Source organism: Cucumis melo, chromosome 2 (assembly GCF_025177605.1).
Source record: "Cucumis melo cultivar AY chromosome 2, USDA_Cmelo_AY_1.0, whole genome shotgun sequence".
NCBI lineage: Eukaryota > Viridiplantae > Streptophyta > Magnoliopsida > Cucurbitales > Cucurbitaceae > Cucumis > Cucumis melo.
Genome location: NC_066858.1, coordinates 274623 through 288530, shown reverse-complemented (window position 1 = coordinate 288530; position 13908 = coordinate 274623). Strand labels below are relative to the sequence as shown.

At 35.8% G+C, this 13908-nt stretch overlaps 3 protein-coding genes across 6 annotated transcripts; 1 reads left to right on the top strand and 2 right to left on the bottom strand.

Moving 5' to 3' along the window:
- Nucleotides 1-19: 19 nt before the first annotated feature.
- LOC103492098 (uncharacterized) lies at nt 20-5174 on the top strand. Of its 3 annotated transcripts, XR_007818922.1 has the most exons (5): nt 1219-1970; nt 2172-2834; nt 2917-3082; nt 3985-4303; nt 4681-5174. XR_007818922.1 is itself a non-coding variant. In XM_051081206.1 (4 exons), the coding sequence occupies exons 1-4, from the start codon at nt 536-538 to the stop codon at nt 4175-4177; spliced, it is 1065 nt and encodes a 354-aa protein (XP_050937163.1). In that variant the 5' UTR covers nt 20-535; the 3' UTR covers nt 4178-4602. The 3 variants fall into 3 exon arrangements, 2 of the variants coding, with proteins under 2 accessions (XP_050937163.1, XP_008450517.2); XM_051081206.1 differs by lacking the exons at nt 1219-1970; nt 4681-5174 and adding an exon at nt 20-578 and having other exon boundaries at nt 3985-4602; XM_008452295.3 differs by lacking the exon at nt 4681-5174 and having other exon boundaries at nt 1179-1970; nt 3985-4602.
- Nucleotides 5175-6720: 1546 nt separating this feature from the next.
- LOC103492096 (uncharacterized) lies at nt 6721-8280 on the bottom strand. Its single transcript, XM_008452293.3, has one exon. It carries the CDS (start codon nt 8010-8012, stop codon nt 7035-7037), a length of 978 nt encoding a protein of 325 aa, XP_008450515.1. The 5' UTR covers nt 8013-8280; the 3' UTR covers nt 6721-7034.
- A 1105-nt stretch (nt 8281-9385) lies between these two features.
- LOC103492095 (uncharacterized) lies at nt 9386-13527 on the bottom strand. 2 transcript variants are annotated; one of them, XM_051081205.1, is made up of 8 exons: nt 13408-13527; nt 12423-12501; nt 12059-12245; nt 11026-11180; nt 10630-10773; nt 10430-10533; nt 10145-10304; nt 9386-9791 (listed from the first exon to the last, which is right to left on the bottom strand). In XM_051081205.1, exons 2-8 carry the CDS (start codon nt 12489-12491, stop codon nt 9711-9713), a joined length of 900 nt encoding a protein of 299 aa, XP_050937162.1. In that variant the 5' UTR covers nt 12492-12501; nt 13408-13527; the 3' UTR covers nt 9386-9710. The 2 variants fall into 2 exon arrangements, with proteins under 2 accessions (XP_050937162.1, XP_050937161.1); XM_051081204.1 differs by lacking the exon at nt 13408-13527 and adding an exon at nt 12980-13335.
- Between the last annotated feature and the right edge of the window lie 381 nt (nt 13528-13908).

The window sequence follows — 13908 nt, the reverse complement described above, 5'->3', positions numbered from 1 at the left end:
GAAAAAAGGGATTGATAAGTGATAAATTTGCTTTAGTAAAAAGTAGGGTGCATTATATCATGTTTTGCATCATATTTACTTTGTGATAATCTCTAAGCCAATTGATTTGAGTCTTTGTTAGAACATCATCTGAAGATGTGCTGGAAAACCACTACCATTTTATCTTCTACTAGAATCATGCATATGCATGACATAGGCTCAACTCTCAAGGATTGTGGCATGATAGACCAGTACATGAACCAAAATTCGATTCCTCTGGTTCTTTAATTTCCAATTTTGGGCAGGGAAAAGCACCCTTCTCTTTTTATCATCTTTTATATTTCTGCTGGAGAATTACTTTGAAAAGCTAGCTTTTCATTTTTGTTTTCTGAACTATTCTTAGGGATTATCTCGAGTGCCTTTTCTGAGTTATTATATTGTGCAGGAACTATTCCCAGGGATTATCTTGAGTGCATTTGAATTATTGTTCTCAAGTTTGTGATTTAGTTTTAAAACATGTTTTGACTCTAGAATTGGGCATCAGAAGGGTGGGCGTATGGCTTTATGCAGGAAAGCCCAATGGAGAAATATTAAAACAGGTGATTGACGGTATGGGCACCCTCTCTCTTTGAAATGTAATATGTTTGCTTTCGGCTTTGTCTAGTCACACAGGTGCTTTTGGTCCATTGATACGAAGAACCAAGGCGTCATAGGTAATTTCACATGCATTGTCCCCACTCTCATTGTATATTCTAAATCTTAATTCCACGTCCACCATCACCAGCAGCAACAGAACCTCCATGGCATGTTTGCGGAAAGTAGCAAAAAACCTTTTTTTTTGAGCCAATTGGGAAAGCCTTTGCAGGATCAACCTCGTTTCGAAGTCTGCATCATCTTGTGTATTCTTTTTTTCCTTTTGTTTTGTTGCACTTGGCATAAACTCAGAAGTTCTGCCCATTATGTCTCATTTTTTCCAATAATGGCTGTCAAATCTTGTTCCTGAAGTAATCTCAAAAGGCCAAAGACTGCATCGTTTCATCCTAATCTCAATTCCCATGTACATCTGATTCTCTCATTTCTTTCTTTTACACTAATAAACTATTTGCTTTGTGGGTTTTGCTGAGCTGAACACATTTGACTCCAACTATATTATTTTAAACCTCCACTGAATCTGTCCAGAGACAACTTTTATCTCTTATGTTCTTTAGACTTTAAAGTCGAATTTTGAGAAATTATATCTTGTATTTATTGAAATGGTTGTTAGCTTATTGTTTATTCAATTTAACGTATAAACTTTATCAGTTGATTATCTTGCTCCCGATTTCAAAAGTAATTAGGTCGGGGAAAAGAGAAAAAAGGGTTGCGATTACTTGGAAAGGGAAGTGAATGAAATCACCTTAGCTTAGTTGCAGTCATGGGTGCATGTGTACAAATGCACATGCATGTTTTCTTCTCCTGTAGTTGTGCTATGGTTGAATGTTACTTTATTATCTTTGAGGTTATTTATCTTTTGAAAAAAGATGGAAAAAGCAAAAAAGTAAGGATGGCTGATCCCCTTTTTTCTACCGCATCAGAGCCAATATTTCCAATATCATCCTTGCTCATAAAGTAACCATTTTTTCCCTTTCTTTTATCAATAATCTATTTCTCTCTTTTGTATTGCAGCCGTAAGCATTTGCAACTTGGTCATCTGTCTACTTTTTTAACCTTTACCTTCTACCTTTTCCCTCCCCCCTCCTTTCCCTTTTTTCTCTTTCTCTTTCACTTTGCATGTTTCGCTCTTAAACCCTTTCCTTTTACACCATTTCCCCTGTCTGGTTTTGTGTTTTTAAAAGCAATACCTAAATTAAACCGATCCCATTAGGAATCCAGTTGGGTCTCTTCATTTGTCCCTAGAAGAGAACTATATCCTCCCACCATTAAAATGGCCCAAGCAGCTTCCAAATGCTTCTTTTTTTCCATTATGTCTCTCCTTGCCATCTGCTCTTCTGGTAAGCAACTTCGCCTCTAGAACAGATTATAGATCTAGCTCAGTTTGTCGTTTTCTGCTCTGATTGTGTCTTGCTTCCTGCGAGTTACAGCTTCTAAATCTAAGCTTTGCATTTTTTTGTTCCCACTTAACGGCATTTTCTGTTTTGGAGGTTTTGTTTCCTTTCTGTTTCTGAATGCTTCTGCTTCTTCCATTTTCGCAGGTAGATTTGGTGGGTCGCATTTGGGAGTGGAAGAAAATACTTCCTTGCAGTTGAAATGGAAGTTCATTGAATTTGGTCGGACTACAATGCACGACGCCACAACAAATTTTCCGACAACCCCGGACACCTCCACACCGACGATCATCACCGTTCCCTCGACCAACCCTGTCACTATCACTCCGTCGAGCCCTGCGGCCACACCGGTGTCCATTCCTTTAACGACACCATTCACAGTTCCGGCTAACTCTCCGGTGCCGCTCACCAATCCAGTTGCGCCGCCGGTTACAGTTCCCGGAGCACAGCCCATAACGAACCCTGTAACGACATATCCAGCTCCGTCAGGTGGCGCTCCAGTGTTGACACCCCCCACAAACCCAGTTCCGGTATCCCCTCCGGCGACAACAAACGCACCGGTAATTCCAGGACAGAGCTGGTGTGTAGCCAGGTCCGGCGCTTCGGAGATGGCTCTTCAGTCGGCGTTGGATTACGCTTGTGGCACTGGAGGGGCTGACTGTTCTCAAATCCAGCAAGGTGGAAGCTGTTACAACCCAAATACACTTGAAAACCACGCATCTTTTGCATTCAATAGCTATTTCCAGAAGAATCCTTCTTCTACAAGCTGTGACTTTGGAGGATCTGCCATGGTTACCAACTCCAATCCAAGTAAGAGAAGATGTTCATTGTTTCTAAATACCCCCACTTGTTCCTCTGTTTTTTCGCAATTGATCTTCTTTTCTTTCGACAGGCACTGGCTCTTGCATTTACCCATCATCATCTTCCTCTGCGACGCCGGCATCCATGACGCCGTCGGTTCCAACACAGACACCGACAACAACAGCGCCGATCACAGTCTCACCAACTACAGTTACAAATCCAACAACTTCTTCACCCGTGGGGTCCGGCATGCCAGAGTAAGTCCTCTGTTCACTTCTCATGCCTTTGAATTCTTTGAAAAAGTTGAAACTTTTTAATTCATAGGTTAAATTAGGGTTGAACTACATATAGCTTATATTTACAATATATCTTCAACTTATAAAATGGTATCCATCTGATTTATTTTATTTACAATCTTCCATTTCAACTTGATTATTTTTAATAAATTCAGATGGTTCAATACCTCTGTATCTTACGTTGCGGAAGGATTAACTATTCTGTTGATTTTGAGTCGTTTGGCCTTTTGATTGTGTATTCATTAAGATTTATTTTGCTTTTGTTTCGGGAAAATGTATGTTTTTTTTTCTTTACTTATTTTATTTTATTTTTTATGGCACAATCCTACATTTTCATCCTAATTGCAATAAAGAAAAAAAAGTTTTTAAAGCTATTTTCTAGTTTGGTAGTCGTTTTGAATTTCAATTTTTAACTTTCGTAATTGTGCTTCTTTTCTAATATTTTTTTCTTCCAAACTATTGTTTTTATTTTTACTCAAAACTACTTTTAAAGGGTGTAGTGTTTATAGGCTTTATTTTAAAAAATAAAAACAAAAAACTGAACCTTGTTTGTTAATCAATTGAGTTTTAGTTTTTAGGTTTTGAAATTTAGCTTATAAACACTCATATCTATCCTTTCCTCTACCTTTTATTAATGTTTTAAAAAACAAAGATTAAAAAGAAGTAATTTTAATTTAATTCAATTAATTAATTTTTAAAAAAATAAAATTGACTAAGAAATCAACTTATTAAAAAATTAAAAGAAAATAAACTTAATTTTCGATAGCTAAAAACAGATTTATAAGATTGAAAATCAATAACCAAATAATCATGGAACGGTTATTAAGGGAGAAAGTAATTAATGATCCATGTTGTTGGTGCAGAAATGGAAGTCCTCCTGGTGCATTTAACACAGACAATCCAGCTTCGAGCATAGGCAGCACAACAGGGTTTGGAACTGAGATCCCTCCAAGCTCAAGCACTTCAATATCCATAGCGGCTGGATTGAGACCCTTTACTTGCTTCATCATTCTCACCATGTCCTTCATCACTCACAGAATAATCACTCTGGACTGATGATGAAATGAAATCACCGACTTCTCCTTCTACTGTACATGAAAAGGCCCTCGTTATTCATAGCTTCAGAATCGTCGCCCAGTTCCACCATTAGTGCAATTTTTGGAGGAGAAAAAGGAACCAGAGGTGAGTTTGAGTTTGGAAGGATAAACCACTGCCACTGCCCTGCTTGAGCTTTTGTTTGTGTAAAGATCAAAGATAGGGATGTATTAGTATTAGCTACTTCCAACTTGAGACTCTGTAATATAATATAATGTTTGTTAGATTTTGGGACTTGTCTTGCTGTTGATCATTGTGCATTAAGATTAAAATTTTAGTTAGAAGAAACAGAGACACATAACTCGACTTGGAAGTATTTCTGTTCCTATGTTTAAGTCTTGAATGTTTTTTATGGGTTAATGATTAATTTATTGTTTATTTACGTATGAGTTGCAATTGCATGATGAGCTGTTGCTGAACTTTCGTGTGAAATTATATTAGTTAACTTGCTCTTCTCCATCCAGTAAACAACAAGAGTACTTGGAACTTGGAAGGAAGATTAGAAAGACCGAAGACTTGAGCATTAAGCATCAATGTGAGTACACTTAAATTAAATCTTAGACTAAAGTTGAGGAACAATCTTGGGACAAAATAGTCCGAATGCTGATGTGAGATCTACTCATTTGCGGTGCCTAACTTGCAAAAAGAATGTTACACACAGAAAACTATGGTGATAGGAATGAAATGAGGTGGAAAGATCTCTACTTATCATTAAAGAAACATTTAAAAGCTCTCTGGATTTTTATAATCCATTTAGAAACAATTCCAAATATTGCAATCAAACTCAAATTATTTGTAGCTATGGCATAATGATAATGATAAAGAATTTGCATACATCATAAAATTAAATTTAGTCCTCGAAATCTACTAAAGATAGATCATAGTATTGGTAGGAGTTTATCGAGACTTATCACTAATAAATTTTGCTATATTAAAATTTATTGTTATTTCATTATTATTATTATTGTGTTAAATGTTATTATATACCAAGTGTGTTTGGCCCAAGGAGTTGGGAACTCCACCTTTTGTTTAAAGAGTTGGTGGGTCCTACTATTAAAAAAACATCAATTTTACTCCTTGCTCCACCTTTTGCCCTAATCATCTTTGGATTATTATCTCTAAATGTGGTATCAATAGAATTACCAAGATCAAGGAGTGAGAATTGAGGTATAGACTTGTAAGATTTCTTAGATACTTGGAAAAAATAGATTAAGAAAGTAAATGTAATCACTTGGTAAATATGAAAAATAGAGATACAGTATAAGATGAGTTTTGTTATTAAGTGTAGAAAGTAAAAAGTAAACCTACAAAGTTCAACAATCTTTCTTAATACGTACTTCTTGAAAATAAAAATGAAGGAATTGATCATTGATGATTTGGAAGCAGAAAAGTGGGGACTTAGTCAGCCATGCAGGCATGTTAGGACAATGATTGGGAAGAGACATTTGGTGGATTGATTTAGTTAAAGCAATATTTACCACAATTTCAATAATGGTGGCCACTGGTGTTTCTCCCAAATCATCACTCAAATCAAGGGTTTAGAGTCTATTACTGACTCAAGAGGTCTTCAAAATCTTGAGTAAGTTTAATACCAAAAACTCTTGATACCTTTCAGATTTGTTGTGCTGAAGCCTTCAAGTATGTGGAAGCAAACTAAAAAAATAATCCAAGGAATAGAGATAGGTAGAGAAACAAAATTATCCGTTGCCACCAACTTTAAGAATTGGGATTGGATTCCAAAGCAGTAACTTAACAACCCATTTATTAACTTGCAATCATTTGATTACGCATTTCACCTAACCACCACTTGAGATTTATCAAACTTTTCTATATCTGCCCATACAGCTCCCACCATCTGTTTACAACTATATCCAAAATGGAAGGGAAATAAACAAATTGCAGAAGACAACACAAACAGTTTATCTACTTTACCATTTGAATCTCAAAGAAAAATTGATTCTTCACATGTCAACTCACATAAGGTATTTCACACACAATTTCTTCAAGAATACTATTTTTCACAGGAAACATGGTCTTGTAAATCTTGATCACAGCATGTTCCTTCAAGAAGAGTATTTTGCCTCTTCTTTCCTTCTTAATATCAAAAGAAATACTTTTTGAGTACCTGAAGTATTTATGAACACTTTTTCCACATATAGCCAAATATCAAATTATGGCTTTGATTACCAAAAAAAAGTACCCTCGGCATAATGCAAAGTAAAATAAACCCTGCTAGAAAAGAATGTAAAAATGGATGATTCAAAGCACCAAACCAACAATATATTATCACAGTCCAGAGGCAATGAAAACCACATTCAGTTCATTCCATCACAATTCTGGGTCATTTTCTCTACGAGACTATCGCCAATCTTGATATAAATAAGCAAAATAACTACAACACTATCTTCTCAAGAATGAGAAGACACAGTTGATCAAAATTGGGAGAGGCTTTCAGAAAACTAAACGAATGTTTGCAGTAATGTGCAAAGTAAGAATGTGGCAAGTACACAGAATAATGTTAAACTTCAATTAATCTACAATTTTTACACCATTGCTTGGAGGGGCCCTTAAAAAGAGAACTCAGATAAACTCTAGACCACCCAAATATCAACAAGGAATATTTCTAAAAAAAAGGAAAAAAGAAAAAAAACTCACAGGCATTGTGCTATCCTCACTACATGAATTCCTAAAGAGCCAAGTCAAACCCAGTACGAAAGTAGCTCAATCAATTTTCATACTTTAGAACAATATCATTTAGCAAAAGACCAAGGAAACAATGATTTGATCAATTCTTGGCTCTGTATCATGAAAAAAAAGGCTATTTTGTGGTATTAACAGTTCCTCCAATATGATCATTTTTCACATGCTCAACTTCACCATTCTCATTCTTCTCCTTCTCATTTAACAAACCAATGTTGTTGTTACTCTGTAAACGTTCAGCAACCTCAACATTTTTATGCCTTGCAGATTCCTCCATGGAAGCAGCCACCTCATTCTTCACCATTGACATCTGTCTCACAAACCCATTTAAACTCTCCCTTCTCTGAGTTAAAGCAGTACCAGTGTTCAAAGTTGACACTGCAGGAATCTCAAAAGCATTCTCTGCTTTCACCGTAGGACCCAAATTCCTATTCCTCTCTTTCTCCTTCATTCCCAAATTCCCAGAACCTGAAACCTCCACCGAAGCCTCCTCCTTACGCCTAGCTCTTTCTCTAGCCAAAACAAAACCAACATGCTCAAGAGCCTCTCTTGCTCTCTTCCTCGCCATAGCCGCCTCCCTCACTTTCCTCTCTGCATCCGCTCGCGCCACAATCGCAGCCTTACCCATCGACGTAGAGGCAATCTTAGCCGCACAGAGCAACACCACAGCCGTCTTCCTATCAATAGACTTAGGAGAAATTCGAGGCTTTGAGTCCAAATCGAAAAACGAAAAATTGGGTTTGGCGCAGGGAGGGCAGAGATAAGAGGAGGAGGAAGTGGAGGACAGAAGCTGAGGGTCGGGGCAAGCCGGATTGACAACGCAATGAGAATGCGTAATAGACGAACATTTAGAACAAGTGAAACGATTGGAGGGATGAGGAGACACAGAAAGATCATAGAACTGGAAGCAAGAAGGACAAAACGAACTGGGATGAAGACGAAGCACGCAGGAAGTGCAAAGGCGACGATTAATACCTCGTATTCGAACGTGATGGAGAATCCATCGACCTTGAGAGCCGCAATTTCCACACTCCTTCAGCATTTTGGTAGGGGGATTTGGAGTGGAAGGTGGAGGAGGAAGATGAGGGTGATTCATTGAGAGAAGGAATAGAAAGAAAAAAACCGTAAACAAAGGTAAGAATTGAAGATGAAAAGAATGGAAGAATGGAAGAATGAAACAATCCCAGAAGGGAATACTGAATAGAAGAAGGTATTGATAGGGTTTCGTTTGAGTTTTGGGTTTCAAAAGTTGAAGGAGGGGGAAAGTTGCAGAGAAATTAAAATTAGGGTTTGCAAATTTGCACTCAAACTCACTGTTGGAGAAGACAACCAAAAACCATTTTCAATATTCTAATAATAATAATAATAATAATAAACAAGACTATTTATTTTGAATTTTATAAAATTTAATATGACCATGTTTTTCTTTAACTTGTTTTATCTTATTTTTGCACCATAATTTTAATACTTTTTTAAAGTCAACAAAATACAAAGTTGGCCAAGACAAGACATAAAATAGAATCATCATTTTATTTTATAAACATTTATCATTCTCTCATTTTCAAAATAAGACTTATTAAAAATAACACTCCCTAGTCTCTACATTTAGGATGTATTAAGATTCTTTTTAATATATATTTTTAAAGAAATGTAATAAGATTATATACACACAAATAATAGAGTTGGAGGTACCCCTTGGCTCAAGCTCTACAGAAAACTTCATTGGCCCTAGTTTAGACATGCCAAATGAATATCGTCACGTTGAACAATAAGAACATACAAGTACGAGGTAACGTCAGGACAAATGTGATAAAAAATAATTTACATTTAAAGAATATTTGTGCCTATGCTTTCAACTAAGAAGATTGGAGGGATGAAGAGACATAGAAGGGTCAAAAGGGGAAAAAAAAACGAATGCATAAGGTACAAAGACAATGACTGATGCCTCTTGAATTAAAACGATGTAGAATTCATCAACTCTAATAGCTACAACTTCCACACTTTATCCGCATTATATCGAATGATTTGGATCGACTCTTCTTTCTGATGTATAAAGAAAAACTCTAAATAAATAAAATATATAACAAAAAAGAAAGACAAAATCAACCGTGGCATGAAACTGACAAGGACATAAAGGAATGAATATGAACAGAGGCTGGATGGTTTGAAAGGGAGTTAGCTAAAATCAGAGACTGATTTCAGGATTGAGGAGTAATAATGTAGCATTTTAAAATCTAAGAATCAACACATAAATATCCAAACCCTACTCTAGACTCAAATAATTAGCATTTAATCTAAATAAGAATATTTACAATTTATTTTTAAAAATCTAAATACACACAATTGTATCAAGTTGCGTGAAAAACAAAGTGAACTGCCATTGATTTTATGCATAATTCGAATAAGATAAATGAAAAATAGCAATCAATCCATACCAGTATAAAATACGTATTCAGAAGACTGGTGACATGATAAACTTTGACAACGGTCTTAGATTACAATATTATCCAGTCTCATTTGCATGATGTACTTATAATAACAGAAAATATCACAACTACAAGTTTGTATAAGGATATTGTCTGGGGTATGATATTTGTATGGATATCTTCATCAGACTAACTCACTCGGCTTCAAATAAGATAGACACATCAGTCTAATAGAGCGAGTATCAACAAGTTTAAACAAGAATATCCACTGGAATGAGATTACAAGAACTCTACGGAAGGTAAGAAGGTGTTCCTTGAAGATACAACCTCAAAATGCTGATACAAAATGCAACTTAGGAACGGTTTTTCTATTCGTCATCGCTATCATTCCCAAAAACAGAAGCTACAGGTGCTACTTTCGGTTTCTTTTTGGCTCCACCAAACATGTTCTGCAATAACATTAGACAGGAAAAAGATTAGAGAAGATTTCTCGGATCCTATTACTACTACCATGAAGAAGACATATTTTATCCCGAAAGCTCGAGCAATGCTTGTTAAGTTCCAAACATGGAACATGTGAGCTGCCAATAATGCCAAAATAGTGCTGCTTCGCTTCGATCCCATGGGAACCGGGTATTCAACTGGTCACTTATTGAATCCTAAGCACTCCAAAAGATGTGCCAGACACTTCATAATCATTACTCACCATAAGGATTCAGATCTTTTCATTATATCAACGAAAGGTCATGTTTCCTCTTCAGAGGAAAAAAAAAACACTCATTAGAGCTTTACTTTAGCTTACCTTTGAGGTGCCACCTTTAGAAGAGAATCCAAATTTCAATGTTTTCCGCTGATCCTGATCTGCAACTGATGTAGCATTTCTAAGTTCAGTAGAAACAGGAGCCTCGGCTGCTCTTTCTTGTTGCTCCAACAACTGCTGCTGCTTCTTCCGGGCATCTGCACTATTTTAACATGAAAGAACATATCAACAAAACCACACGAAATGGAAATATAAAGAGAAACTGCACAATGGGAATCAAGATCTTTTTGGAAAAAAGAAGGGTGAAGAAGAAAAAAAGAGAGATACATTTGAGCAAATTTGGCCATCTCTCTCTCTTCACGTTGCTGTTCCCGCTTGTTTCTGTCATCCCGGCTGCTTGAACCATGCATTTCTCTCATTTCTTTAAAACGCTGCAATCCCATGCTACAATGCTTTAGATTCAATGGACATCCAAAGAAAGAGAGAAGAATGATGATTTGCTTATGAGGAAACTCTTAATTTCCTACCTTTCTATGATTATGATCATATGAGCTGAGATGAGCTTCAAACTCCATTGCCAGTTTGTACTGTTTATTGCAAAGATCACAATAGAAAACCTTGCGTATTTCTTTGACCTCAGTTTGAATTTTCTCCTCACGTTCTGCTAAAACCTGGATTTTCATAATGTGCACGAAGCGGGCAGTAGAAGCCACCAGGTAATAAAAACTGCAGGAAAATCTGAAGACCGTCCAAAGTTGATGGTCCCCTATGATATACCATTCCCGCTAAAAGACATGCATATATGCTATATGCAGCCTTCTGCTATTTGATATGAGTTTCAGAAAGAGGAAAGCATCAACCTCAAAGTCTTAGCTAATAATTATTCATTTTTCCCAACTAATTGTATGACAAAAATAACATACCTCCCGTTTTTTGGCATGTTCTTCTGTCTCCTCCACCTCAACATCAAGCTTTTTCCGCTGGATATTTTCTTCTGCAGTGAAAAAATCATCTTCTTCTTGTTTTCCAATTCCTAGTTTGGGATCTCTCATTCCAGATTTTATTGGCTCAATAATTCCTAAACAAACCACCACAAGTTCCTATTATTTTCATAATGCTAGACAAACAAGTGCCAATTATGGATTAATTTTGGATCTACATACAGAAAGTTATATTTTAAAAGAAGAATAATTAAAAAGATTTTTAGGCCCATAAGAGAACTTTTTCTTTTTATATCTCTATTTAAGTTTAAGATTTCTACTTCTACAGAGTATCTAAATTTGGGACACGTTTCTGCTTTTATATTAGAATTTTTTTTCAAATGGGCAACTTTAAACATGCTCACGTATCTTAAAACACTGGAGTTTTAGAGGATTCTCCCCTTTATTATACTCGGTTGACACTGAGCATGGGCAATCATTAAACTCATACTTGACGTGACTACATTAATTAAAAACAAGGAACTCTATTTCCAACTAAAAAATAGATATTCTCCTTGCGTTAAAAATCTGGTGTGCAATTTCATACAAACTTGAAGAAAAATATAAATCAAGCAACAGAGTAATTCTGTTCCCAGAATTCAAGGGCACAGTAGCAGTACAACCTATAGAAAAAATCTGGTTCAAATATGGCGACGGGAGTAATTTAGTTAAGAATTACAGGGAACAGAGGAAAGACAAGTAATTACAAGATTGTAAAATAGAACGACCAGAAGTTGATTTAGAGAATGGAACTCTATCTTCTTGTCATATATGAGTCATATCGTGTTCAGAATGAAATATAAAGAAAATGGATGAGATTTGCATGCAAGGGCTTTGAGGGAAAGCAATGAGTAGACCACTAAATACTTACAGAATCTAAGGTTCATGAGAAAAAATTATGAAAAATAATACACTAAGAGACAGATTGTACAACGAATGAGCAGAGCAGAATTTCATATCCAGAAAAACACAGTACCTTGCTCATCCTTCCCTAGTCCTTTCCCTTTCCAGCCCATCTTCTGGAGAAGCCTATATCCCACATTTGATGATGTTAATTGTGTGTCCAATGATGCTTGTTCCACATTATCAAGATCAACATTTTCTGTTGGTTTATGGTTGATGGGCAAGCGAAAATCATCAATAAAGTCATCACCAAGAGATTCCTAATATTCCCACAAAAGACAGAAATAGTTGAAACATTAGATATCACAAAAACCAAAATTCCTATTATTTTTTTTTTAGAAAAACCAAATGGATTTGAAAAAAAAGTGGAGTTCAGTAAGTCAGAGAGTTAGACATATGTCAAAATTTTCCAGTTTGACATGATCACTCAGTCATACCTGCTCCCGAGCATAGCCTTTACTTGGGTTGTTTGTTTCCAGTCTACTACTGAAACCTCGATAATCCATTTTGTATTGCCTATATCATAAAGTTAGGTAAAAGCATTACAATTACAAATAGAAATTTGAAGCACATGAACAATAAGTTAGAAAGTTCTAGATTGGTTGACAAGAACATGTCAAATCCACTTCTGTTAACCTCAAGCACCAAAGTCAGTTTCTACACAGGACTTCACATAAAAATTTTAACCACGCAAAAGAAAAAACTCAATCAATTTTATCAATGGATTTCAAAATATTCATCATGAGCTGACCCAGTAGCTAATGGACAACTCATGGTTGTTATATCCCAGGAACACCAAAATTGTAGCACTTGCAAGTTGCGAGTAAAACAGATGCATAGAACAAGATCTCAAGCAAGTATAATCTTAGAGTTGGTGAAAAGAATTGTTCTTTTTGGACATTTCATTATGCGGTTGCTTTTAGTTATCATTCAGCACAGCTCTGAGCTTTATTAAATAAATCTGAAGATTTGAAGGTTTTGTCAAGAAAATAACCTCCGAAAGAAGAAGAATTGTAGTGTTTGGGAAATTTGGTCATCCACTTCCTAGTGGATCATTAATTTCCCTAATTCCCTCTTACATGACCATAGTTTCATAGAGAGAACGAGCGAATATACATATAAAAAACCAGCCAACAAGAAGATACCCATGATCGCAAATGATAGCATAAAGAGGCGGAAATAAAATTGCAACTACCCCAAGAAGGAGGAATCAGAAGCTAACAATTCAGCTAAAAAGAATGTAACGGAAATTCATAAAAGTAGCTAATTGATTAAGCAGAAAAGCAATGAAATTCCAGAGCCAAAACAAAGGGGAGAACAAATGGCGTGGGCGACATAGAAAGAAAAAATGAAAATCATGGGAGTATGCAAGGGAATTGTACGTGGTAAATGAAAGGGAATCGTATGTGGGAAAGAAAGTACCTGAATTTGAAAGAAATTAGGTCAAACAAGATGGAAACTTGGTTGTTTCAACGAGCACCTTGAGAAGCTGCGTTGCGATGCGATGCGACGGACCTCGATCGACAGCGGCTGAATTACTTTAAAACCAAAAAAGAAAAAGAAAAAAGAAAAGGAAAATATTAATTGGGCCCATCCCCGTGGCCTGTCAGCCCAGCATCAAAAGGCCCAAAATATTAGGGGTATATTCCCTAATTTGGCCCAAAATAAAGGGCTTCTTTCTCGTGTTATTTCTTAGATTAAATGGTTTGAGATTGTTTGGGAGATAAAACCTAGAGGGGTTAATGTTTAATATTAATATATATATATATATTAATATTACTAGGTTTTTAAATAAAATTTCATAGACATTTATCACCGTAATTAATTTCAAAAAGAACATATTTTTTAATCATAATACGTTAACTTCAAATTGAAATAAATTAATATTTTAATTTTGAATTCTATTATCGAAAAATTATAATT

What these genes read in the sequence shown, in the direction of transcription:
- LOC103492095 (XM_051081205.1), bottom strand. Translation starts at nt 12,491, where the DNA reads ATGGATTATCGAGGTTTCAGTAGTAGACTGGAAACAAACAACCCAAGT. An exon ending in AACATGCCAAAAAACGGGAG is followed by an intron (nt 10,774 to 11,025) that starts GTATGTTATTTT and finishes ATGAAAATCCAG; the next exon opens with GTTTTAGCAGAACGTGAGGA. An exon ending in CTAAAGGTGGCACCTCAAAG is followed by an intron (nt 9,792 to 10,144) that starts GTAAGCTAAAGT and finishes ATGTTATTGCAG; the next exon opens with AACATGTTTGGTGGAGCCAA.
- LOC103492096 (XM_008452293.3), bottom strand. Translation starts at nt 8,012, where the DNA reads ATGAATCACCCTCATCTTCCTCCTCCACCTTCCACTCCAAATCCCCCT.
- LOC103492098 (XM_008452295.3), top strand. Translation starts at nt 1,904, where the DNA reads ATGGCCCAAGCAGCTTCCAAATGCTTCTTTTTTTCCATTATGTCTCTC. An exon ending in GGTTACCAACTCCAATCCAA is followed by an intron (nt 2,835 to 2,916) that starts GTAAGAGAAGAT and finishes TTCTTTCGACAG; the next exon opens with GCACTGGCTCTTGCATTTAC. An exon ending in GTGGGGTCCGGCATGCCAGA is followed by an intron (nt 3,083 to 3,984) that starts GTAAGTCCTCTG and finishes TTGTTGGTGCAG; the next exon opens with AAATGGAAGTCCTCCTGGTG.